At 57.0% G+C, this 26,001-nt stretch overlaps 1 protein-coding gene across 2 annotated transcripts in view; it reads left to right on the top strand.

Annotated features, from left to right (window-relative positions):
• The window catches only part of ADGRD1 (adhesion G protein-coupled receptor D1), a 90,913-nt gene that overhangs the window by 11,657 nt on the left and 53,255 nt on the right, over positions 1-26,001 (top strand). The window contains exons 4-14 of one of the 2 annotated variants that reach the window (XM_069496986.1): positions 631-726; positions 2,975-3,097; positions 7,502-7,681; positions 9,976-10,230; positions 12,480-12,544; positions 13,927-14,082; positions 14,700-14,759; positions 17,069-17,186; positions 17,956-18,066; positions 19,054-19,129; positions 23,323-23,464. In XM_069496986.1, coding sequence (XP_069353087.1) covers positions 631-726; positions 2,975-3,097; positions 7,502-7,681; positions 9,976-10,230; positions 12,480-12,544; positions 13,927-14,082; positions 14,700-14,759; positions 17,069-17,186; positions 17,956-18,066; positions 19,054-19,129; positions 23,323-23,464 — 1,382 coding nt within the window. The remainder of the gene's footprint in view (positions 1-630; positions 727-2,974; positions 3,098-7,501; positions 7,682-9,975; positions 10,231-12,479; positions 12,545-13,926; positions 14,083-14,699; positions 14,760-17,068; positions 17,187-17,955; positions 18,067-19,053; positions 19,130-23,322; positions 23,465-26,001) is intronic. The other variant, XM_069496988.1, reaches the window with a different exon arrangement.

Below are 26,001 nucleotides of genomic sequence, written 5' to 3'. Positions count from 1 at the left end.
ACGGTTTCACGGCGCTTCCCCGCGGGAGCCATTCCTCACGCCACGACGCCGTGCCGGCGTGTTTCACTTTGATTACGGCTCCTTAAGGGAAAAGGAACAGAATAGGTTCCATCAGCACATTTTGCCGGCCGGGGACAGTCCGGTGGCCTTGAAAAACACCTCCCAGATGTGCGGCTTTGTCATCTGTTGCCGAATTCTCCGTGTTTCATCCGTGTGTCGTACCCACGCGGCTGTCCTCATGCTGTGTTTCTGTCTCATCAGTCCTCGTGACATCACCATTAACCCTTCTGTGAAGGCTGTTTCGTAAATGGCCAAGTTCAAGTTCGTATCTCTCAACTGAGTATCCGTGTAGGAGCTGGAGCCAGCGGATGGGGCCGGTGCGGGCACCAAACTCGCAGCCACCGTGCGAGTCCCCGGCTTTGGGACCCGCGGGGCTGGGAGGGGGCCGTCCCGAGGGCTGCGTAGGTTCGGCCGTGGGGGCTGCAGGGGGGGAGGCGGGAGAGAAGACGGAGGTGTCCCTCGGTGGGACGGGCCCTCCCGATGCGTGTTGCGGGTTGAGAGATACGTTGGATCCATCCGTGTTTCGTGTCACTCATGTTTTGTGCTTTTCTCTTTTGTCGTTTCCCCCAGCGTTGCGAACCCACAACCTCACTGTGCTCCCTCCCCATAACTCCACCTTTGTGTACACCAATGACTCTGCCTACTCCAATTTCTCTGCAACCGTAGGTGAGCACGCGCACCTTTGCTCCGCGTTCTGTCGCGTCTGGGCCTGCAGTGAGTTCTAAGGCCAGGGCACTGCGGTGGCATGTGGACTCTCTCTGCCGTGGCACGTGGATTCTTTCTGCTGTGGCACCTGGATTCTCCCTGCCATGGCACGTGAATTCTCTCTGCCGTGGCACGTGGATTCTCCCTGCCATGGCACGTGAATTCTCTCTGCCGTGGCACCTGGATTCTCCCTGCCATGGCACGTGAATTCTCTCTGCCATGGCACGTGGATTCTCCCTGCCATGGCACGTGAATTCGCTCTGCCGTGGCACCTGGATTCTCCCTGCATGGCACGTGAATTCTCTCTGCCGTGGCACGTGGATTCTCCCTGCCATGGCACGTGAATTCTCTCTACCGTGGCACGCGGATTCTCCCTGCCGTGGCATGTGGATTCTCCCTGCCGTGGCACGTGAATTCGCTCTGCCGTGGCATGTGGATTCTCCCTGCCGTGGCATGTGGATTCTCCTGCTATGGCACGTGAATTCGCTCTGCCATGGCATGTGGATTCTTTCTGCTGTGGCACCTGGATTCTCTCTGCCGTGGCACCTGGATTCTCTCTGCCGTGGCTGGCAGACGAGCAGAGCCCACGTCAGGTGCAGCAGACCCAGGTGTCAGCAGTGGCCACTTAGGGCCAACCCTAGGGCAGGTGTCGCAGGTCCAGATACAGCGGAAGGTGGGACTAGTCTTTCAAGTTACCAGCACTTTCTGAACCAGCTGCTCGTTTTCAGAACCAAACAGACACAAGACGAGGCCTTTTCTAAACATAGAACTTGTTTGGATTTTTAAATAGAGCATGTCCTTTGGGGTAGGAAAAGCAGGCCCTTTTAATGGAAAAGCAAAGCTGAGTTTAAAATGCCACGTCCAACATTTGATCCCTTACAAACATCAAAATCCGCATTTCTTCTGTAGCTGGATTTAAAAAGAGTCGTTAGAAGCTGTTGTAGGAGACACACCCACAAGAGTCACGATTAAGTTGTCTTATTTAATAAGCCCCAGAGCCCACGCAGCTTCTGTTTTCCCGCACAGCTCAGTCTGCTGGCGGCAACTGAGGTGTTTAGGTGACAGGTGTGTGGCAGGTCCGATCGTGCAGGTCTGGTCCTGTCCGACACGTGCACTGATTGCTCTTTCACCTGTGAGCGTCTGGCCTCCGGCGTTCATTTTCCCGACCAGACAGCCGGATGCTGTCCCGCAACCACTGGCGATCCATTCACATCTGCACCATGTGGACTCTCCCAGCACCCGAAGGGATGAATAAAAAAAGATGGGCTTAGAAAGAGCAAGGAGGAACACCGGGGCCCCTGGATTCGGCCGGCCACCGGGCAGCGGTGGTGGGAGACGGGAGCGGGGTCGGGGCCAGGTGGAAAGACCAGGCAGTCCCTCCGCACAGCCACGGCCGGGGGGCGCCCGGGGCACCCCCTGCCCAGCCCACGTGGTGGCAGAGAGACCTGAGCGACTGTGGCCCAGCTGCCGGTAAATGCCTGCTCGCTCGTGGTTTCTAAGGTCTTCACCTGCCTGTTCTGCAAACCGCTGGCCTCACACTCCCGCATCAGACGCGAGTGAGGCGGGGACGGACCGAACCTGGCTGCACCGGGCGGGCCCGTCCCCCGACTCACGGCCGTCTTGTGCAGCCTCTTCCTGGGCCATTTAAAGTGTGACTCTGGGTTTTCCTCGTAGAGTCTGAAAATGGGTGTTTTTTGTTTGTTTGTTTTATTTTTTTTTTTAAATCCTGAGTACACATGTCTGGGATCAGGGGCTCTCAATTAGGACGCGAGAGGAGAGGAGTTGAGTCGTAGTTTTATGTTCACGCTCATGCTACAATGTTTCACTTGGGAAGTTCGTGGGAGGCTGGGAGCCGGAAGGACTCATAAAACATGTCGATGCCACCAAAGTTCAGGACAGTGGGAGGTTAGTGCCATGTCCCTCTCAGAGTGCACCTGCGGGCAATATAATAACTATAATATTAGTACATATCTTATGCAAATAATTAATAGGATTTAGTACTAATTTATCTAACACGTCAACATAAATTATAATTTAATTATTAGTAATGAAATATTAATCCATTCTATAATATTACTATCATAGAGTAATATAGATTATAAATGTATAATAAAATTAGAAAGATAAATAATAGTGTGTATCATACATAAGTTATAAGTCTGACAGACGTCTCCAGGCGTTGACACACGGCGTCGTTTTTCTCTCCCAGATATCGTAGAGGGGCGGGTCAACAAAGGCATTTACCTCAAGGAGGAGAAAGGGGTCACGCTGCTCTACTACGGCCGGTACCAGAGCTCCTGCATCAGCAACCCGGCCCGCTGCGGCCCCGAAGGTGAGTGGCCGGCACTGGTGTGTCCCCAGTGCACGTGGCTGTCGGGGAGCCCCCGCCCCGGCCAGCGCAGCGTGAGCGCGAGGTTCTCACCGGCTGCAGGACGCACGACACCCACAAACCTTGGCGGGGGGCAGCGGGGGGGACACAGGCAGCTGCTGTCCTGGGGGCTGAGAGGTGTGACGTCGCCTCGCAGAGACGTGAGATCGAACTGTTTAACCTTGTAAAGAGGGGAGAAAAAACCTCCTTAAAATAATAGACGCAGCAATGTCACGATGTCACGGCGGGGTTTGGACAGGGCCACGGCATCTGCGGGAAGGAAATCGACCCTGCGGCTCACGGAACGTCGTTTCTGGCTCCGGGTGCTGGTGGCGGGAGGGCTGGGCCTGTTAGCGCCTGCGGGTGGCTGCGCCTCTTCCGTGACCGTGGAGAGTGGCTGGGCGGGGGTGGGGTGGGGGAACCGCCCCAGAAAGCGGCCACAGCCTGTGGCCAAAGCCAGGCAGCAGACAGGACGCATACTTGCAAAAGAAAAAACAAATCAGGGACCGGCTCCTTTTTGTTCATGTGAAAAGTAACTTGTCCGCAGCGTCTGGGCCCGTCGGACACTTTCTGGGGACGTGTTCTCCGCCCTGCAAGCCCACTTTGGGCCTTCAGGGTCCTTTGTCCTGGGAAGATGATAAGCTGTCATTTATAGGGAGGAAAACAGTCTGACGCAGGCCTGGTCTGAAGCTCCAGGGCTTTCTGGACATCAGAGGGCCCAAGAGATGAGTTCACCGTGCGCCATGCAGGGACAATGCGGACCACGTTCCAGCAAAAATAAACAAAAGCTTGATGAGGCACAAACATGTGGGAGGGGACATTTTGTGGAAACCAGAATTTTGAGAAATGGTTTTGAGGTTCCGAACCACGGCCAGGTTTACAGATTTGTACTTTGGGCTGTTTCCGAGTTCAGAGAGCCCCGTAAACACACCAGGCTTATTTATTCCTCCAAACTGAAAACACCCCCGGCCGCAGGGACAGCCGCAAGGAGGGCAAACAGAGCGATTGTGCTCCGGTCCCGTCCTCGCTCTGTCAGAAAGGGTGGGTGTCTCTGCAGCTGTCCCTCCCTGGTTTCTAGGGACCGCTCCTCCTCCACGGGGTAGAGGTGTCCCTGTGGCTCCAGCCACTGTGCCAGAACTGCTCTCATTTGGGGACAGGGACGGTGCAGCCCACGGACCCCGGTGACCAGGGAGACGCTCTCTCCGAGGGAAGGATAGCATCGCACACTGATCACAAATGCCAACTCCTGGGTTCACATCCCGACTTTGCTGACTAGCTGTGTGGCCTTGGGCAAGTTACTTAACCTCTCTGTGCTTCAGTCTTCTCATGTGTACAATGGGAACAATAATAGCACCTGCTTCATAGGGTTGTCGGGAGGACTAAGAGCTCAGACGTGTAAAAGCCTCAGCACAGCTTTCCTTGCCCGTAGTAGTTGGTTCTCACTAGATGCTGGAAGTCATGTTCTTCTTTCTAAAGTGCTATTTATATATTGAGGGCATTTCTTGTCTGTTAAATGTGTTGCGAATTTTATTTCTCCACATTGTCATTTGTCTTTTGACTTTGTTATGGTAATTTTTTTTGCCTTGTAGAGTATTATAATATTTATACACTCAAATTTATCAGTCTTGTCTTGTGATGTCTGGATTTTTGTTTTTCCTTTTTGTTGTCTTGTTGAGAAAGGCACGTCCTCGTTTTATTTTTTGGATGGATGAGGATTCAATGCTCACGACAAGAGGAATCAGATCAATTTGTCAATATCACGCTTATTTCTTTTCCCTTCAGCTTGTCCCTTTTGTACTGACGTCCGAGTCCAAGAGGCAGAGTTCCTTCAAATGCTAATGCTGAAGGCACATTGTGAATCTTTTAAGACTCTGCGAAGACACAAATTAATATTTAAATAGAAGCCGTTCCTTGGACAGAAGCCATTGTTTTGCCGGTCGAGTTAACCAAACAGAGAGCAAGGTCTGGGGCCTGCAGACTGCCTTCATCCTCCCCTCACCTAACACCACACGCAGTGTTGTTATTTTTTTCTTTTTCTTTCTGGACAGAAAGACGTTTGGCCGAGACAGGATCATTTTGAATTGAGTGAAAGGAATTTTTCAACACAGCAAAGTTTTTGGAAAAAATTAACTTTCATGAATCCTACTGGGAATGGGTTTCATAACGAAAATTTCACAATGGGCTGTGCTCATTTCCCTGCGAATCTGGTTGCTTCTGAGCGCGGGAGATGCGGCCGGAAGGCCTGGGGTGTTCCTGGCTTCTGTGGCCCCCGAGTACAGAGCACAGTGCACCCCTCGGACGGAAGAGGCCCCGAGTCTCCTTCCCCCACTCGGCCCTCGCAGGGAGCGTGCTCAGGAGAGGAAGCTCGGAAGGCCCAGCCGGGCCCAGGGACGCCACCGTCAACACCCTGGGCCACGCGCAGCCTCGTCCCTTTGCAGCGGGGACCCCCATTGCAGGGCAGTTGGAGGGGTTCTTGCTCTCCTCAGTGGCCTTCAGCACATACCCTCGCGACTTGGAGCCTTCAGAGATCCAGAAACGTCCAGGCTCCTCGTAGAGTTTCCAGGTTCCGCATATATTAGAAAATAAGATGGAGAAATTCTAAACCAGGATTATAAAAATCATGCAGTTTTCCATGTTTCTGTCAATCATATTCGGGCTTTGAACTGGCAAAGGCACAATGCAATTGTCATAAGATGACGTTGTCACAAGACATTTGAAGGACTTGTAACAAGTGTATTTAATTTTTAAGGTGTCACAGTAAGGATGGCTGGTAATGAAACACCACTTTATGCATGGATGACAGGTGTCTTCTTTTAATTCAGTGATTCTCTAAGACCATGTCTGTAACCTCAGAGGAAGATGAGGTCTAAAGTCTAAACTTGGTTCCATCTACATAAATAAGTTCAAGGACAAATGTGCCCTGTCTCCTCCCTCTGACCACCCAGCCCGTCCCACCGGGGGTCCTCTCTCGGCATCCCCGAGCCCCCTCGCCGCCGAGCCCGGGCCTGCTTGTTGGGGGGGCAGCCGGATTTGCTTCTGGCTTTCGTAGGCGGAGTCCAGCCAGGTGGCGGCTCAGCTCACACGTGCACACACGTCACACACGTTTGTCACACTCAAAGACAGCCGGGCTGGGGCGAGTGTTCCTGGAGGCAGAACAGAGCCAATCGGAGCTCCACAGTGTCACAAAGTGAGGCCCCAGCCCCCCAGAGCCCCCGATCCCCAGCCAGGTCTGAGCCTCGATCACCTTTCAGCGAGGGGCCCCCAGACCCTCGAGGGGGAACTCGGGACCGAGAGTCACCGTCAGGAGCTGCGCGTTTGAGGTTCCTCTTACCTTAAGAAATAAAACAGGGAAACTCAAAACCAGGATTGTAAAAATTACTCTCTGTTCTCCACGTCGACGAAGGTGCAATGTGATACAATGGCCGTACTATGTTGTCACGGGGCATTTGAAGGATGTTCCATCCGCTCCCGGTGACGGAGGGACGTCCGCTGATGGGCCAGCTCGGTCACACCAACATGTGGACACCACCTTCCCCGGGTGTGGAGCTGGGGTCAGAGTTCACCAACAGTCTGCAGACGGGTGTCTCGAAAAAACCTCTCGCTGCCCCGTCCCTGTGGGCGCCGCACGCACTCACCTGTCGGGAAGGGACAATCGCAGACACCAAGGCCCTTGACAGTGCCTCCCCTTCCACAGGAAACGCCCCTCCGAGCTGTGCCAGAAAGTTTGCTTCAAGTTCTGTTTGAAACATTTCTCCAAAAGCCAAAGGAAACCTCAGACCCTGCGAGAGGCGGCTGTCGTTTAGAGAAGGCCGCACCCGTTTGGAACGGTTGCCGCACAGACGTAAAAACGACGGCGCCAGGTGTATTTATGGACACGGGGGGAGGTTCACGGTGTAATAAATTTGTAGAAGAATGTTGTTTATAAACTGGTATGCGTGAGATGGCTCCTTTCTTTGTAAAATATATTTATAGCGGCGGCTTTGGAAGGCGCTGCCGCGACGCCGAGCCTGGAGGAGGGGAGGTCTCTGCGTCCGCCCGCCCTGCCCAGCTGCTCGGGTTTGCACCGCTCTGAGTGGGACCCTGGTTTAGTGACTTTGAGCAGGTTAACCTCGGTTTCCTCATCTCTATAATGGGGACAGGAACAGGCATTTGTGCTATTTAAAAGAAGACAATTCATTTAAAGCCCTTAGGGAAGTGCCCTTGACACCCGCTAGCTAATATCACCACGCGTTTTCTGAGTTGAACACGCTGCCTTTGCACGACGGAAAAGTGCCTTCGGATGCAGAGTGGAAAGCGGAGTCACCTGCTCCCGAGAGTCACGTGTGCCTGTCCCCATCAACACCTCACCGCGTCCTTTCCTGCCCACAGGGGTCACCTTTTCTTTTTTCTGGAAGACGCAAGGAGAGCAGTCCCGGCCGGCCCCTTCTGCGTACGGCGGGCAGGTCATTTCCGATGGGTTCAAAGTCTGCTCCAGCGGCGGCAAAGGCTCCGTGGAGCTGTACACGCGGGACAACTCCAAGACGTGGGAGGCCACCTTCAGCCCGCCCGGTGAGTGACGGCGCCGGCCCGGTGAGTGACGGCGTCGGCCCGGTGAGTGACGGCGTCAGCCCCGAGAGCTCAGCCCGGAGGACGCCAGGGGCCCGATGGTGCAGGCAGCCCACGGTGCTCGGCCTCCTGGCGTGTGGGTGCTGGTCCTCGTTCGGGAAGGGGCCCGGGAAGGGCAGGGACGTGGCCTTTGCTAAGACGACCCCATGCGGTGGGCAGCGCCGGGGTCCCTTCTGACCGTGCTGCGTGACTGCTGCGGGTCACCCGACTGCTCTGAGCTGCTTCGGTTTTCAGTCTGTGAAGCTCAGATGACGTCAGTGGCACTAACCTCAGGGTTTGGGGACATTAAATGGAATATTGGGCACAAAGTGCACACGGTGGCTGGACTTCTCCTCCCTCTTCCTCCCCTTCCTCCTGCTCCTCCTCTTTAGTGCTGTGGACTCGCCGTGGTTTAAAATAAGACGGGAAAATGCTCTTGCAAAGAGAGGGTGGAGCTTCAGGGAGCCGGGGGGAGAGGGACGAAGGGCCGGGCAGGGGGTCTGGGGGGAGGAGGGTCCGTGGTGGCGGTGGGTCGGGGTGGAGGGGGGCCTCTGTGCTGAGCCCGCAGGTGGCTGTGTCCTGTCGGGGACCCCATCTCCCTGTGGCATCGTGTTCACCTGCCGGCGTGAGGTCGGGGTGGGCAGGCTCAGGGCTGGAGACCGGTGCGGGGAGGGCGGAGGTGGAGCGGGAGTTGCCTGCTGTTTCCCCTCCAATCCCACCGTCCCGACGGCGGTAGGTTCATGGCAAGTCTCCACGTCAAGGTGGTGCCGGTCCCCGGACCTGGTTCTCCGCCGTCGGTTCTGTGCCAGCTGTTCTGGGTCTGTTGCTTTCTCCGCATAAACTTCAGAACTGACACGTTCTAACCATCAGTTCTGAAACTCTAAATAGGATGCTGATAGACACAAAGTAACTCGCTGGGGTTTGGCCTGGGATCGTGTTGAACACGTAGATCAGTCTGACAGCTTGACGGCGCTGAGTCTTCCCAGCCGGGACCGCCGGAATCGCTCTGTTCATGTAGCTTTTGTTTACGTCTTTTCATCAGAGATTTGTCATTTTCCTCATAGAGATGTGGCACATCTTTGGTTAGATTTATGCCTAAGTGTTTCTTTTTCCTTTTTTTGGAGGGCTAGTATAAACGAAAATTTGATGTTTTAACTTTAAATTCCATTTGTTCATTGCTGATCTACAGAAGAGTGGTCGACTTTCATGTATTAATCCTGCATCTGGCAATTTTGCTATGATCACTTATTAGTTTCAGGGTTTTGTTGTTGTTGATTCTTTTGTGTTTTCTACATAGAAAATCATGTTGTCTGTAAACAGAGATAGTTCTATTGCATCCTTCCCAATCTGTATACTTTTTGTTAATATTTTATTATTATTTTTCTCCCTGTTGCATAGTTAGGACTTGCCGTGTGACGTTGGAACAGGGGGACCTTTTCCTGGTTCCTGACCACACTGGTTTTTTCTACTGGGCTCCTGGCTGCTTGGTTGGTGCTCGTACCCCGGCCTCTTTCAAATATTTTATCACCTTTGCTTTCTTTTTTTCCCCTTCCTCTCTTGGATTTGTTTTATGTTTTATCTTTTGGAGGGCGACTTTTGCCTCAGCCCTGCCTCGCTCTCTGGTTCTCGGATGAGGAGAGACGTCCCAGGGAGGTGACACTGCTCCTCAGGTCATTGCCACCTCCCAGCTGCCTTGTTTCTGGCAGCAGGTGACCCCCCAGCTTCCCCTTGGACGCATCTTCTGGGTCACTTTGCAGCCTCTTCTCGCTCCACTCCCTTCCGTGGGGTGGAAACGTCCCCAGGGGCCAGTTTTTGTACACGTAGCTCAGGGCTTGAGGAGAACAAGCTTTGTTTGTTTGTTTGTTTGTTTTGTAATCATTACTTACTGAGCAAAACCACACTGCTGGACGGGAAAGGCGGCTGCCGGCCCCTCTGTCCCCTCCCTGGCTGTGTCTGGAGGAAGGGGCCCCGGCAGGTGCACCCACTTGCCTTGCAGCCTTCAAACTGTGACTCCTTGGTTAAATGACCAGGCGTCTCCTTGAACTGCTTCTGGAATGTTGGGGGTGGGGCAAAAGGTGATTTCTCTCCTGTGCTTGAAGGGACTGAGGAGAGTCAGGTCTGTTATGACTGGTGTTCGGACTCCCCACGGTCGACAGTGACGGTCGTCTTGAGAGAGAGGGATGTGCTTAACCGCGGGAGACACCCGCCCGGGGAGCTCATTCCCACAGCGCCGGCACGGAGACCTCCCTCTCTTGCAGGCCCCTACTGGACTCACGTCCTGTTTACCTGGAAGTCCAAGGAGGGTCTGAAAGTCTACGTCAACGGGACCCTGAGCACCTCTGACCCGAGCGGGAAGGTGTCTCACGCCTACGGGGACCCCGACGTCAACCTGGTGATAGGGTCGGAGCAGGACCAGACCAAGCGCTACGAGAACGGGGCGTTCGACGAGTTCATCATCTGGGAGCGGGCGCTGACCCCCGACGAGATCGCCATGTACTTCACAGCCGCCATCGGTCAGTGAGTGGGGGGCTGGGGCGGGTCTGGCGTCTGTCCCTGGGGCCCCTTCATGTCCCCCTCCCCCTCCCAGCACGTCCCTCCTCCCCTCTCCTGGAACAGCGTCAGCCTGCAGGCGTGAGCTGTGTCCCCACGGACCTTACAGGTACAGGTTGTTTGTGGAACACCTGTTCCCTGAGACAGAGGCGTTTACACCCTCCCAGGGACGCCGGAGATGGATATTCCCCTGCTGGTCACCACGGGGCCCCCCCTGAGCGAGTGACGGATGAGGGGGAGGCTTTGGAGAACGAATGTTCCGGGTCTTTAGCGCATCCCATCAACCAGTGTTTGCTCATCCCTTGGGGAGCCCCCGGGGTGCCTCTTCCAGCTCAGCACGGGGCGGTGCTGACCCATGGGCAGGTGGACCTGGGTTCAAATCTCACTCTGCCCCAATGAGCCGTGGGGCGTTGGAAAGTCAGTTTTCTAAGAATTGAGGGAAAATTCATATAACACAAACTTAAGCATTTAGGAGTGAGCAGTTCAGTGGCATTTAGTACGTTCTCAGTGTTGTGCAACCACCACATCTGTCTAGTCTGAAACCCCCCAAAAGAAACCCCCCACCCCGTAAGCAGTCACTCTTGTCCTCCCCCAGCCCAGCAGCCGCCGAGCTACTTTCTGTCTCCGCGAATCTACCCCTTCCGGTGACTCCATGGACAGGAATCATACAGCGCGTGGACCTTTGTCTTAACAGCTCAAATCACAGTTTTTCCTTCCTAAAATGGATAAAAGCAATAGTGCACCCTGTCTCTCCTGGGGGACGTTGTGAAGATTAAATGTGAAAAGATGTGCGAGGCCATTAGTACCATGTCTGGCATGTGGTGAGATTTTAATAGGTCTTAGCTGTTTCTATTTATTTATTTATTTATTTATTTTTGGAGACAGGGTCTCACTCTGCCACCCAGGCTGGAGTGCAGCGGCACGATCACAGCCCACTGCAGCCTCCAACCCCCTGGCTCAAGCGAGCCTCCTGCCTCAGCCTCCTGAGTACTTGGGACTATAGGTGCACCACCATGCCTGGCTAATTTTTCCATTTTTTTTTTTTAGAGTTGGGGTCTCACTATGTTGCCCAGGCTGGTCTTGAACTCTTGGCCTCAAGTGATCCTCCTGCCTCAGCCTCCCAAACTAAGTACTGGGATTACAGGTCTGAGCCACAGTGCCTGGCCAGTTTTTAAAGTTTAATATTCACTTTCCCCCTACAATTTTGTTTTCATTTGCCTACAAGTGAACCCAGTTTCTTTATGTCCACATAAAATAATCTGTCAGGAAACGACAGCGGCCATGTGGGCGCCTCACACAATCAACAGAGTCATCGGTGCTGGGACAGGGAGGTGAAAGGCCTGGGTCCCGCCTGCCAGCACCCCCTCAAGTTCTGATGTTGAGTCTATCACTTGTGAGGACTCTGTTGATTGTGTGAGAGAAAACTCAGCTCAGAATAACTTTGGCCATGAAGGGCATTTTTTCCATCTCACACGGTGGAAAGTCTAGGGGAGAGCAGGCTGCAGAACTGGCTTGGTCCAGGTGCGCAGAGGATTTAGTGGGACTCTTCGGGTTCGCCCCGCCTTTCTTTGTGTGGGCTGCCTCGTGGTGACAAGGTGGCTGCCATCCCTCCAGGGTTGCATCCTCAGCCCCAGCAGCCACCGCAGAGGACAAGGAGCTTCCCTGTCTTGTCACCTCTCATACCAGGGCAGGGCAGAGTTCTCACAGGCTCACATCACACAGATCCACCGTTCACCCCGTGGGGCCACGAGGACAGAGTGAGAGAGTCCTCGGGGAGGGGGTTCCAGGGCCACTTTACTGAGGTCTTGTCTCGCTCCATCTGTGTCACAGGAAAGTGCTCGCGGGTCCCCGGGATGTCCTCGTCCCGTGATTAACACCACCCCATGGCTGCCACGGAAGTCTGTTTCTTTGGGTTCTTCATTTATTTGAAATCAGCAATAGCTTGAATAAAATCATCTTCGTGTATGATGACTTGCATGAAGGGTGTTCGAAAGCAATTTACAGTATAAATGGGAAAATAATCGGACGTGGGAAAATCCATACTGTCTATTAACACCCGTTACGCTGACTTATGCGCCTTTATCTCCCCGGCAACGTCCCTGCTCCAAAGAGTCTCAGAGCCGGGGAACTTTTGAATAAGGACAGGCCTTCCTCAGGGTGAGAAAAGATGGCATGTTTTAATCCTTAATTAAGCATTATTTTTTCCCCACAGGAAAACATGTTTTGTCGCTGTCCACCCCGCCAAGCCTTGGTGTGACCCCCGCAGCGAGCACCACGGTGAGCAGATGCGTTTCCCTTGGCTCTTGTCACCCCCCGGCTGACATCTGTCTGCTCGGTCTATCTGCCGGGGACAGACTCCTGTGGCTGGGCTGGGCTCTGGTTGTGGGCAGAGTGCCGTCTGGGGGGACACGACAGATGGACGGGAAGCCAGCTCTCGTACTGAGTCGTGGCTGGGGAACCCCCTTGGTTCCTGTCCCCAGTAAGCTCAGGTGCCTGCAAGGAGGGAACCAGAGGCCAAGGCCGCTTCCTGGGCAGGGGCTTGGTGGGTGGCGGATGGGGAGGGGCTGCTTGGACGCTCAGCCTCCGTTTGTGCCCTTTTCTTCCAACGTTGGAGGAAACGGTCGATTCATATAGAAAATGTTCCCCTCTGGAATCAGTATGTGTACTCAAAGAACTTTTTTTTTTTTTTTTTTGAGACAGAGTCTCACTCTGTTGCCCAGGCTAGAGTGAGTGCCGTGGCGTCAGCCTAGCTCACAGCAACCTCAAACTCCTGAGCTCAAGCGATCCTCCTTCCTCAGCCTCCCGAGTAGCTGGGACCACAGGCATGCACCACCATGCCCGGCTAATTTTTTTCTATATATATTTTTAGCTGTCCATATAATTTCTTTCTATTTTTAGTAGAGATGGGGTCTCGCTCTTGCTCAGGCTGGTCTCGAACTCCTGAGCTCAAACGATCCGCCCACCTCGGCCTCCCAGAGTGCTCGGATTACAGGTGTGAGCCACCGCGCTCGGCCTACTCAAGGAACTTTCCTTTCCTGAGAACTTTAACGCAGACTGAGCCATCTGCGTGGGCTCAGCCTACCGGTTCGGATCCGGTTCCACCACTTACCCTGAGTGGAGCCTTCTGTGCTTGGCTTCATCCACCCAGTGGGTTCTCACTTCACAAGGTTGTCGTGGGGATGAAATGCTAATGTATGCAAAGCAGTCACAGAAGTGCTGGGTATGTGGTGGGTACTACATTGTTATTTATGTACTTAGTTTTTTGAGACAGAGTCTCGCTCTGTCACCCCAGCTAGAGTGCAGTGGTGCGATCATAGCTCACAGCAGCCTCATACACCTGGGCTCAAGCAATCCTCCTGCCTCAGCCTCCCAAGTAGCTGGGACTACAGGCATGTACTACCACGCCTGGCTAATTTTTCTATTTTTAGTAGAGACAGGGTCTCGCTCTTGCTCAGGCTGGTCTCAGACTCTTGGCCTCAAGTGATCCTCATACCTCAGCCTCCCAGAGTGCTGGGATCACAGGCGTGAGCCGCCACACCTGGCCTATATGGTTATTGTCATGGTATAAAAAATGCTGGACCCAGAGTCAGACACGTGAACCTCTGTGGAGTATCTGGCTCTGGTTCTGAGCAGAAGCTCACGCCACTGCCTCCTTCCAGGCACCCACCGACGCCTACCACCCCATCATAACCAGCCTGACAGAGGAGAGGAGAAACTTCCAAAGCCCCGGAATTGTGCTGAGTTACCTTCAGAACGTGTCCCTCAGTTTACCCAACAAGTCCCTGTCGGAGGAAACAGCGCTGAATCTCACCGAGGTGAACTGTGCAGTGTCGTGTCCGGTGGGCCGCAAGCCCGGCCCGTAGACGTGTTGTGTTTGACCTAGAGAGAGTTATAAAGTCGGGCACTGTCACTTAAGAGTGTGGATTTCAGGCTTGTCCTGGACAAGGGTGGCGTGGCCTCTCTGGCCGGCTCTGTGTCCTCAGTGGGGCCTCCCTCCGGGGCCCGAGGCTTCACTTTGCCCGACGCCGGCCTGCCTGGTCTATGAAGCAGCCACCTGGCCCCTGCACACTTGGGTTGGCAGCCCCCAGTGTAGACCAGGTGCAGCTGGGTCACTGGCGGATTCAGCCACGGGGCCGTGGACCACAGTCTGCGCCTAGTGGGAGTTCCCAGAGTCGTCTGAAAGCACCTAGTGGGTCAACATTCACAGCATTAACATCAAGATCTTCCTCCTTTCGCTCCTCGAGATACTCTCCACCTGCTCTGGGCACTGGCCTTCCCTCTCACCGGCCTGGTTGCCGGGAAGCGTCCGGGATGGGGGGTGCCCAGCGATACGGTCCAGGCCCCGCCTGTGCTGGGAGATGTGGGGAGAGCGGAAGGTCTTGGGACTTGAGGTGTGAGGACAAGCGCTAAGCGTCATTTTCTCCCCCTTTAGACCTTCCTACAGGCCGTGGGAGGGGCCCTCCTACTGCCCGCTTGGCCTGACGCGGCAGAGGTAAGAGAAAAGAATGTTTCCATCTTCAAAAACGTGTTTACCTCGGGAGTCATCCTGTCTTCCTGGAAGTGGCGTCATCCGGCCCAATTCCCGCCTGTAAAAGGACGACGCGTCTCAGTCCTGACGTCCGGGGTGTCAGAGCCCAGTTTGACTGGACGTGCAGGACTCAGACGCCTCGCCTTCCCCAGGGCTTGGGGACACGTGACCATCCGCGATGCGTTACTGTCCTCAGCTCCGGAGAAGGAAACGATTTTTTTTTCTAGGAGGGACATCTGGCTGGTTTTTACCGTTTTACAGAGCGTATTTTTTTACCCTCACACCACTCTTGAATGGTAACAAAAAGCCTGTTTTATGTTGAAGGTTAAGTGAAAGTGAAAGTTAAGTGACAAAAGTGGAACACGTGACAATACGCACTACACGATGAAAGGGTGAAAGAAAGCTCTCGTTCTCTGTGCTCAAAATAATTAGAAGGGAGAATGGAACAATTTTTTCTTTATTTCTAAAAATAGCTTTATTGCTTTTACCTATTTAAAAAATAAAACAAGTAAATAGCTGTGGAGAAGTTAGAAAGTGCAGGTAATCAAAAACATAAAGTAAAACGTGCTGAAATTGCAAGACTGAGAGGTTATTCTTAACACTCTTGTATGTTTCTGTTACAATCTAGTTTTCGACTCACACACATACACACACACATATTCTACAAACATTGTGTATCCAATTTTACCTATTTTTCCTTAATTACGTGGACAACAGTTTCCAGCCATAGTGAGTGTTCGTCTGCAACATTGTTGCAGTCAGGACCAGCGAGGCTGAGCCGCAGTAACAAATGTGCTTCCCACCCGTCCAAGTCCAGCGCGGGTCAGAGGAGCCCGTCCCCCACCCGGAGGCCGGGGACCCAGGCTCTGTCCCTCCGACGCTGCCTTCTCAGCTTGTGGCTTCCGAGATCAGGGCGGGACGGAGAAGGGTGAGCGGGACTTGATGTTAGATGTTAAAGGGCTCGTTCTCCCGAACCCGTATAAACATTAAACAATGTTTGCCAGTTTGAGACAGAACGACAGCTCACCCTCTCATTATTAAAAAGATTGCTGTGGGGTTTACGTTTGAGAAACTTCTTGTCTGAGAAAGTTCAAATGAGGTGCGATGAGGCTTAACGTTGGCTAAGGGAGAAAGACAGGGTCGAGAATGTGAGATACAGAAACAAATTCTCTTTGGAAAAGCACGAAGCCTCGGGGCTCCAGATTTCCAGGGGGCTCCGTGCCCGAGGCTGCGGCCTGGGGAGCCGCCGGGGGTGGGGGAGCAGCCGTCGGGGCGGGGGGGGGGGGGGGGGCCTCCGACAGGGCCCCAGAGCAGACATGCTGCAGCATCATTTTAAATTAACGTTTTCTAAATGCGAAATATGCAAATCTGTCACAAAATAAGAATAACCAGGGACTGTTCAGACTCGGCAGGCTCTGACATGCACTAAAGAGAACGTATGAACCGGCCGCCTCCCAGCAGAGCTGCACGCCAGAAACACGCAGTTCCGTGTGCGTAACTGTGCTTGGCTGAGGAAAATCAAGCCCCGGCCTGCAAGTTCCTAAAATTGGCCACGGATTTCTATTTCCAGCTCGTCAGGCTCTTAGGGAGCGCGGGTTTGTGAGGGAGGGCCGGGGACCAGCCTCCTCGGAGAGGCGGAGGGAGGTGTGGCAGGACAGAGACCAGGCCGCGCCTCGTGCAGGGCGTCCCAGGGTGGGGGAGAGTCGGCCCAGGGGTGTCAGGACGGGCCCCGCCTTCCTGGGACAGTGCACACTGGAGCTCCTCTGCCTTGGGGACTTGGGGACTCAGAGTGGGAGAGGAGGGAGGAGGAGGGAGGCGCCAGGCTGGCCAATGAGCCCAGAGATGACTTGGGGTGCTGCACCCCCAAAGCATCACACCCCTTCGTGGGGAATGGGCTGGAACCACTGGTGTCCTCAACCTGGAGGGGACCCGAGGGCGGTCAGGCCCTTCCTCCTGAGGCACTCAGGGGCCGGGGGCAGGTCCAGGACTTGCTGAAGGCTCCTCGGGAGTCAGGCGGAGCTCGGGCCACCTGCCACCGCGTCTTGGTGCAGAAACACACGAGCCCGTGTCCGAGGCAGGGGGTCCCCCTCGGCCTGTGTCCCTGCTCCACAAGCTCGGTCGGGTTGTGGCCTCTCTGTGGTCTTCCTGGTCTGTGCACCAGGGCGGTCGTGTGACTTCTCCCTCCGTGGGGCCGTGGTGAGGAAGTTGGTTCCGCGGGCTCCGGCTGAGCGGGGTGGGCGCTCACGGCCCCCTCACGCTTGTGTCATTTGCAGGACGGCAGAGTGGTGCTGGGCTTGGTCGACACCATCGACGCCGTCATGGGCCACATATCTTCCAACCTGCAGGCCAGTGGGCCCCAGGTCACCATCGAGGGCTCCTCCTCCGTGGCGGGTACGTCGGCAGCGCGCGGGCAGCACGGAGCGTGCCGGCCGTGGGGTTCCCGCGGGGAGGGGCCTGGCCACCTCCCTCCCCACGCTGCCTCGTGCAGAGTCACACTGGGTGGGGTCAGGGCAGGTGTCTGGGCCGTGATGTGCACACGGGGCCACATACGTGTCTCGCGGGGACGGGCCTCAGGTCGGAGTGGGAGTCGGCGGCGGCAGCTCCTGAAGTGCCTGTGGAGCGGGAGGGGCAGGTCGGGTTCCTGGTGTCAGCTGGGCTGCGCGGTGTAGACACGTGTGACCGGGTGACCGTCAGGCTGTCCACACAGGCAGGGGACGGCCTTGCGGTTTAGGCCTTTACCTGCGGAGCGTCCTGGTGCCGGCACTTCACCGCGAGAGCCGAGCACATGTCCTGGGCATGTCAGTTTCCCGTGTCTCACGTGTCCCCCAGAGCCTGGAGGGGAACAGCGTCCCCCAGAGCCTGGAGGGGAACAGCATCCCCCAGAGCCTGAGGTCTTCCCGCACCCCTGGCTCAGTCGCCAGGCGCCAGGAGCTGGGGGCGGGGGGGCGTCCCCACAGGTAGGCGCCCTGGAGGGGCGGCCCTGGCTTAGCTTCCGGGTCACGGTTACTTCTGGCTACTTCCGGCTTGTGCTTTCCGAAGGCGGTCACTCTCCCTGGGGGGGCTCGTTCTGCTAAAAAGGGGGAGCAGGTGGGTTCCCAGCCGGTCCCCGCAGCCGGGTCCTGTGAGCTGCTGACTGTGGCTTTGCCCTCGCTCCTTGCAGAGTTCGCCGTGGCCAAAGTCCTTCCCAGGGCCATGAACTTCTCCCACTTCCGCTTCCCGGCCCGAGGGCAGAGCTACATCGAGATCCCCCAGGAGGCCTTCCGCGGCCACGGTGAGTGTGGGGGCCCGGGGGGGGGTGGGGGCTGGGGAGCAGCATGTGAAACTCGCCCTGGTGAGGCCACCGTGGAGGATGTCACGTGTCCTCCCAGGTCTACCCAGCGCTTGGTCTGCCGACCGTAAACGGACAGGATGGACCGTCTGCTCCCCAACCCGGCCCAGGGTCACCACGGGCCAGGCGAGGGGTTCGTCCATTCAGGGTCCCGGCTTCTACTCCGTGGGGGCCCAAGTCCCATCTCACAATTCAAAATGAGCGGCCAAGGGGACCCGTGACTCTGACCAGGGAGCCATCGGGGCCCGGGTGGCCCTGGCTATGTTTGCTGCAATGACTGTTGCCTTCTCTGGTCCCTGGAAACGTGGACATGCCCCACAGACATCCCCTCGCCATTCCTGCCTGGCCAGGGCTCTGCCTCAGGGGTGCAGGCCACGCCAGCCGGGGTCGAATGTCTCCCCTCCCAGCGAGGAGCGGCCTGGGGAAAGGTCCCCGAACAGTCACCTGCCGCACCTGCTGTGACGTCACATGTGCCCTGCCCCCCCGGGGAGAGGCGGGGAGCGCAGTTCTCCCCGAGGTGTCCCCACACGGAGGCCAGGCGGGGGGTCCTGTGGGCTGTGCTCGGGTCTCCACACCCAGCAGGGCCGCGGCCCCGTGACCGGACACCTGGGGGTGCCCACTTGGCCGCAGAGCTCACTGGGCACAAGTCCGACTCGGGGGGGGAATCCCAGTCCCCCACTTCCTGGCCACATGGCCTGGGCCAGTTACCGAACTGGCCTGTGCCTCAGTTTCCCCATCTGAGAGTGGGGACAGTGTCACCCCCGCATCGCAGTGTTGTCATGAGAATTGAATGGGTAGAGCACTTATCGCAGGGCCTGGCAGGCGGTTCTTGGGGGTGAGGGACGTGTGCGGCTGGGCGAGGGACTTTGTCTCTCCTGCTTGTCACCTGGAACGCTGACGGGTGTCTCTGGGCCTCTGCTCTCTCCTCAGCCTGGGCCACTATCGTGGGGCTTCTCTACCACACGGTGCATGGCTCCCTCAGCCGCATCCCGCCCGCCAGCACCAGGTGAGTGTCCCAGGCGTGCGGTGGGGGGCTGTGGGTGTGTGTGTGCCTGTGTGGGCGGCCGATCCCGGTGACACTGCCCCTAGTGCGCACGTCACACACACACACACACACACACACAAACACACGCACACCAACACACACACACACAGACACACACCCATACACAACGCTGTGCCGGAGAACTCTCCGCACAGATGCTTGGTGCTTCACTGTCACAGCAAGAAAACGCCCAGCGCTTTGAGGCAGGCTCAGGAACTGCTGCCCGCGAGGTGTGCAGCTGACAGTGACCCGACTCTCTGCCCTCAGTTTCCACTTCTGTGGGACGGGAAGGCAGCAGCCCTGCCCGCGAGTCAGGACCGTGTTGGGCACACGGGCGAAGCCAGCTCAGGCCAGGGCACGGAGGGCCCAGGGCGGGAGCAGGTGTGCTTGGGACCCGCCGGGCCCCGAGGATGCGTCCAGGCCGGTCTCCGCCTCCGGCGTCTGCGCTGGCTCCAGCCCAGGCAGGCAGAGGCAGAGCTGGCTCCCGCGACTCCGGCTCACGGAGGTCGGGTCCCCAGGCTCTGGGAGGACGGCTCCTCCTGGACACACGGCCGGAACGCTGCTCGGTCTGCAGGAAGGGCCGTCCGGGTCTGACCCTCCCGGCAGGCTGCACCCGACAGGTTTCCCTGCCATGGAAGAAAGCGGGGACCCGTCACTCTTGGTGCAGTTTCTAAAGTTCCTCATAAAAACGGTCAAAGAAAAGTGCAATCTATTTTCCTCTGAAAGACGCCTTCTCAACTATTTGGGGGAAATTTTCCCAAACCCAAGATCACGAATGAAAACTTGACCTTTCTTGACCCCTCTTGCTGAAGATTCCGCCACGAAACTGGCATTTCAGTGAAATGCACGAGACGCGTGTCTGTGAGGCGTCGCCGTGGCCCGTGTGGGCTGAGGTGAGACCCTGCAGGGGTGAGGGGCTGCACCCCCGGCGCTCCCTCCCCTTCGGGACAGGAAAGGCAGCAGCATTGCTCACGGCATCAGCGAGCACACGCGTGTTCGGGGGTGAGTCTCTGCAGCCACGCAGACTCCTGCCTCCCGCCAGGGCCTGGTGAGCTCTTTCATGAAGGGCCAGACTGTAAACGCTTTTGGCTTTCGGAGACTCCGCCCTTGTAGGGTGAAGGCGGCCCCAGGCGAGGGAACGGAGCTGCCGTCTCCCAGCACGGCCTTGTTGACAGAACCAGGCGGCCGGCCCAGGGCCGGGTGTGTAGAGCTTCACCAGACGCCCTGTTGTATCAGCGCTGGCAGCGGTGGGCAGAGGGAGAGGCTGAGACGTCCTGCTCTGGGGGCCACGGCCTGTCCCCACCCGCCGCCCTCACTGCCCCAGGTGTCTGCGGAGAGGACGCTGGAGCCTCGGGACCCAGGACCCAACCCACTGCTTCCCGGGTCAACCCCCGACACCGAGGGCCCAGAGACAGGACAGCAAATGCTCCCCCTCCTCACACCCCGTCCTCAGCAGTAACACCCTGGACAGTACGAGTCCGTCAGCAGCAAATCTAAATGCTGGACACCAGAGCAGAGGTGCCCCGCGATGAGAACGTACTGTCCACGCGCACCGTGAGGTCGGACCTGCCGCTGGGGCCAAGTTCTCAAGTCAGCACGTGCTGCAGAGAGGCCGCGCCGTCACCATGGACCTGGAGAAGCGTCCCCCAGGCAGCTGCTCCAGGGGTGCCTGCGTCTCTGGGGTCCTGTCCTGTGGCAGCAGAGTTAGTGTGTGGTTCACGGCACAGGTTTGGGTCCACACTCGCCATCGTCCCGTTAGCCGTGTAGACTTGGGCGATTTGCGTCTGCGCCTCTGAGCCAGGAGTGACAGCGCGGATCTCGGAGGGTTGCCGTGGGGATCGCGGGAGCCGGTTGTTGACGCCACGCCCGGTGCTCCCAAACACGGCGCGTGGTGCTCACTCTCGTTACTTCCTGAGATGATCGGGTGTCTGCGCCTTTTTGCCTTGAGATAACTATCAAATCCCAGGCCCGATTAGCAGTGGATTAGTGGAATCTCCACGCTGGCAGCGTTCCGGTTTCTGCTTGTATCTAGTGTTCATGTTGTGCGCTGTAATCTCCACACGTCATGTGGCCTGTGAGAACACGGGATGTGGGGGGCTCACGGCGTCGTGGGTGGGCGTCTGGGTCAGGGGCTGAGTGTGGCCACACAGAGGGGCTCTGGGCCGGGCGGAGTTGGCGTCTCTGCGTGCAGGGCCCAGCGACAGCTGCCGGGGAGGGTGTCGACCGTCTCCACCCTGAGGGGCTTAGCCAGGCCCCTGCACCCAGGGGGTCCTTTGAGTCCCACTCTTCACCTGGCGTTAGTTTTTACTGGTGCTCGCACCAGGCACACACCTGCGCAGCCGTTTCCCGCAGATGGAGTCACCCCCACTGCTCCTGTGAGGAGGACACTGCAGCCTGGGGACAGGGGCTCTGGTAAGGCCGTGCGGCTGATGGGCTCGACGTGTTAGGGAAGGGCGAGCAGGAGGGTGACGGGCCAGCTGCCCGCGCTTGGTCTCTGCAGAGTGATGCCAACCCCTGAACGTGAGCATTGATAGAAAGTCACCATTTGCAGCCTCCGTGCAGCGACGGATTCGGGCAGGAGCCATCGGCGGGTGTCGGGGGCGGGACACGCACTGTCCCCTGCAGGGCACTTGTTATTACTGATGGGGACGTCCGCAGGATACCACACCAGCCAACGGGCCACGTGACGTGGTCTGGGTGGGGCAGGACGGGGGCCTGCGTGTCCTGAAGCCGCGTGGCAGGAAGGCGTCGAAACCGCCCGCGGAGCAAGGCTGCCCCTGGTGAGGAAGCGGCCAAACCAGTCTCAGCGGGGACGTCGTGCTCACCTGTGGTCTGCGTGGCCAGGGAGGGCCCAGGCTGCTCCAGACTGGGGCAGTGAGGGACGAGACCCAACACAGCCCCAGGGGGACACACAGAGCTCGGGGGACGGGCGGGCAGCTGCCTGCGGACCGGGCGTGAGATTGTGTTGCGGGACCTGTGCTTTCTTCCTGCACTTGCTCTGACTTCTCAAGCGTTTAAATATCAGGGGTTACATTTTATTTTTATTTATTAATTTTTATTTGTTCAATTTTTTTTTCAAAATATTGCGGGGGTACAGATGTTGTTGGTTACACGGATCACTCGTGTGCCGCTTGCGTCAGGGCTGTGAGTGTGCCCGTCCCCCAGACGGTGATCACTGTCCTCGTAAGGTGGGTTTTTGCCCCTCCCCTCCCCTGCCTGATTTCCACTGAGTTTTACTCCTCTGTGCACACGCGTGTCATGGGTTAGCTCTGGTTCAATAGCAAGGACACGTGGTGGTTCTGACTTTTGACTGAGTTCCAGAGCTGATCCCCTTGACATGTGGGAAGTCTGGTGTTTCCTCACTGATTTCAGAGTTCCCAGATGGACCCCTTAGAGTCTGGTAATCTTGGATGCCCTCCTTTGCCCTTTTCTTTCTTTGTTTTTTGTGGTGGTTTTTTTTTTGTGGGGTTTTTTTTTTTTTTTGAGACAGTCTCTCTCTGTTGCCCGGGCTAGAGTGCTGTGGTGTCAGCCTAGCTCACAGCAACCTCAAACTCCTGGGCTCAAGCGATCCTCCTGCCTCAGCCTCCCGAGTAGCTGGGACTACAGGCATGCGCCACCATGTCTGGCTCATTTTTTCTGTTTTTAGTAGAGACGGGGTCTTGCTCTTGCTCAGACTGGTCTTGAACTCCTGAACTCAAGCGATCCTCCCGCCTCGGCCTCCCAGAGTGCTGGGATGACAGGCGTGAGCCACAGTGCCTGGCCTAAATGCCTTCCCTGCGCAACTGGAAGCAGAGGTGACCCGCAGAGGGGACGTGACTGGATGTGCTGACGTGTGTGTGGGCTGCAGAGCCCGACCACCGCTCAGCCCCCGTCCCAGGCAGGGCACTGACCACAGAGCGCGAATCTAGTTATCAGGGGAAATTCAGGCGGAATCCGAGTCACAGAACTGGACACGGAACCACAGGGTCCCCTGCAGGTGCCGTGTCTGTCCTGAACAGAGCGGCAGGGTCTGACCCGTAGGAGTCAGAGTTCACCTGAAAAAGCTGTTGGTCTCCAACATTTCAGGCTTACTGTTAAATTCGAAACCCAAGTCCCCGCGCTCACGCCCCTCCGCTTATTTTCCATTTTGTGATGATTTCCCGTTTCCCCCCAAGGATCACGGAGGCGGCGAGCTGCAGAGGCTGCTTCCTGTCTGCCGCCAGCGCCCTGATCTCCCTGGAGGTCTCCCCGCCGCCGACCCTCTCCCGGAACCTGTCGGGGTCCCCGCTCGTCACCGTCCAGCTCAGGCACACGCTGGTGAGTCCTGGCCGCGGCGTCTCTGTCCTCCCATCTGTTCACTGACCAGCACCCGGTTGTCTGTGTGAAGTGCAGAGAACCATGGGTGGCGTCGGGGCCGGCTCAGGTTGGCCTTGTCCTGTCCCTGCAGTTCCTGTCCTGTGACTTTGTTCTGAAGCCCCTGGGGCTGGTCATCGGTGTTGGCCTTGGGGACAAGGCCGCGGAGGCCAGAGGGAGCTGCCTGGTGCGTGTGCAGCAGCCGTGCGCGTGGACGGTCCTCTGACTTATAGCAAGTGGCCCCCGGACGAGAGGAGGGATTGGCGCCTCCCTGCCCACCGCGGAGCCCGGGAAGGAGCGGGTGCAGGGAACAGCTGTGGGGGCTGGGCCGCCGGGCCCTTCGTGTGCTCTGTGTAGTCGGGGGCAGAGGCCTGCGGGGAGGGCTGGGCCTGGTGCCGGCGCCCGGCTGTGAGCGCGTTGGCAGCTGGGCCCCGGCAGGAGGGAGGTCGAGGGTGGCTTCCAGTGGTGCCAAAGCCACCAGGGCTCGAGGGTGGCCGGCCCTGCAGCTGACCGAGCCTGGCATTGCTGTGCGTTTTGGGAACATACGGTCACGTGCTGCGTAGTGACGGTTTGGCAGCGATGAACCGCGTGTGCGATGGTGGTCGCATGTGCTTATAATCCCGCATTTCTTACTGAGTCTTTTCCATGTTTAGACTTTTGGACACACAAGTGTTTACCGTCGTGTTACAGTTACCTGCAGGGCTCAGGATGGTCACCTGCTGCACAGGTGTGAGCCCCGGGAGCAGCAGGCCCCACACACAGCCCAGGTGTGCGGCCGCCGTGCCGTCTGGGGTGTGTCATCGCGCACTGTGATGTCCGCACATGACCAGATTGCCTAAGGACACGGTCCTAGGGACGCAGCAGTAAGCAACATGCGGCCGCAGAGATATATCTTAAGGGCACCTTGGCCGTGTATGTATCTCTCGGCCTTCCAGACACGGGGAGCCAGAGGGAACCGGAAAGCCTCTCTGTTTGGGAAGGCTCAGGTGGTCTCCGGCCTATTTCTCACGGGGAGACTTGCCGGAGGGAGAACGGTCTCAGTGCCCGGGGGGAGTCGGTCCCTGCGGACGCTTCGCTTCCCGCTGCGGAGAATCGTGGGCCCTGCCGTGGCGCTGTGACGGCTGCATTCGTGTCTTCTGTGAGGTAGCAAAGGTGCCGGTTTGAAAACCACAGAAGAAGAAAGGGTGGATTGAAATGCAGTCCTCGTTCTAACGGTTGGTTACTGGAGCTATTTTTACAAAAAGAAAGTGTTTGAATAAGGAGTCTTGTCTCGAGGCGAGGCGGAGGGGGATGTTTATCATACCAGAAGAGGATGCTAATTAAAGCTTGTCTTTGCCAAGCGTTCTCCAGGGTTTTGGGGGTTTTTCTTTTGAAGGTCGCTTTCCCATTTCCGAGGACGTGGGGAGGCTTGCCTTCTGGAGTCAGAATGACTGGTCTGCGGGGGCGTGTCCCGCAGCGCTGGCTCGCTGAGGGGCCCGTGAGGGGAGGCGGACCCCGCAGGGAGTGGCTGTCAGCTGTCTGTCCCCCTCGGCTCTGCAGGGGAAGCGCAGTGAGGAGGGTGCAGGAATTTTCCTCCAGCCACGGCTGGGGCACCTTCCTTCCCCGGCACAGAGTGGGGTGTGGTCTCCCGGGTCTTGGGGGGGTTGCAGGGGGCTCCTGGAGGCCTCTTCGTGGGCACCTAGTTAACCCCAGGGGTGGGGGGAGAGCACCCCGCCCCATCGGACCATGGCAAACCCTCCCGGGGCCCCAGGATGGGCCCCCATTTCTGAATGTGTCCGTTAATCTGCACCTTCGGGCTGCAGGGGACAGGTCGGAGTGGGAAGGCTGTGGGCCCCGTCTGTGCTCTTTTTATTTTATTTTATTTTTTTTGAGACAGAGTCTCACTCTGTTGCCCGGGCTAGAGTGAGTGCCGTGGCGTCAGCCTAGCTCACAGCAACCTCAAACTCCTGGGCTTAAGCGATCCTACTGCCTCAGCCTCCCGAGTAGCTGGGACTACAGGCATGCACCACCATGCCCGGCTAATTTTTTGTATATATATATTTTAGTTGTCCATATAATTTCTTTCTATTTTTAGTAGAGACGGGGTCTCACTCTTGCTCAGGCTGGTCTCGAACTCCTGACCTTGAGCGATCCACCCGTCTCGGCCTCCCAGAGTGCTAGGATTACAGGCGTGAGCCACTGCGCCCGGCCTCTTTTTATTTTATTTATTTTTTATTTCAAGATTTTTGCTGGGGTGGCTCTGGAGCTTGCGCTCTGCAGACAGGGGGTCACACCGAGGCCTGGTGCAGCCGCAGGCTGGGGTGCTGCAGGGGCTGACCCCACGCGGCCTGTCTCTGGCGCAGCCCCTGCCCCCGCCCAGCCCACCCACCAGAGGGTGGCTGGTCTCATCGCGCTTTCCTTCCCGAGCTCGGCGGGTTCCTCCTCCCCCCAAAGTGCCTGCTTAGTGTCTCGGGGTTCGTTTGTTGCTGAGGTCGGCAGCCAGTAACTGCAGACTCCACAGC

The sequence above is a fragment of the Eulemur rufifrons genome, chromosome 21 (assembly GCF_041146395.1).
Source record: "Eulemur rufifrons isolate Redbay chromosome 21, OSU_ERuf_1, whole genome shotgun sequence".
NCBI classification, from domain to species: Eukaryota; Metazoa; Chordata; class Mammalia; order Primates; family Lemuridae; genus Eulemur; species Eulemur rufifrons.
This window is presented reverse-complemented; position numbering and strand designations above follow the sequence as displayed.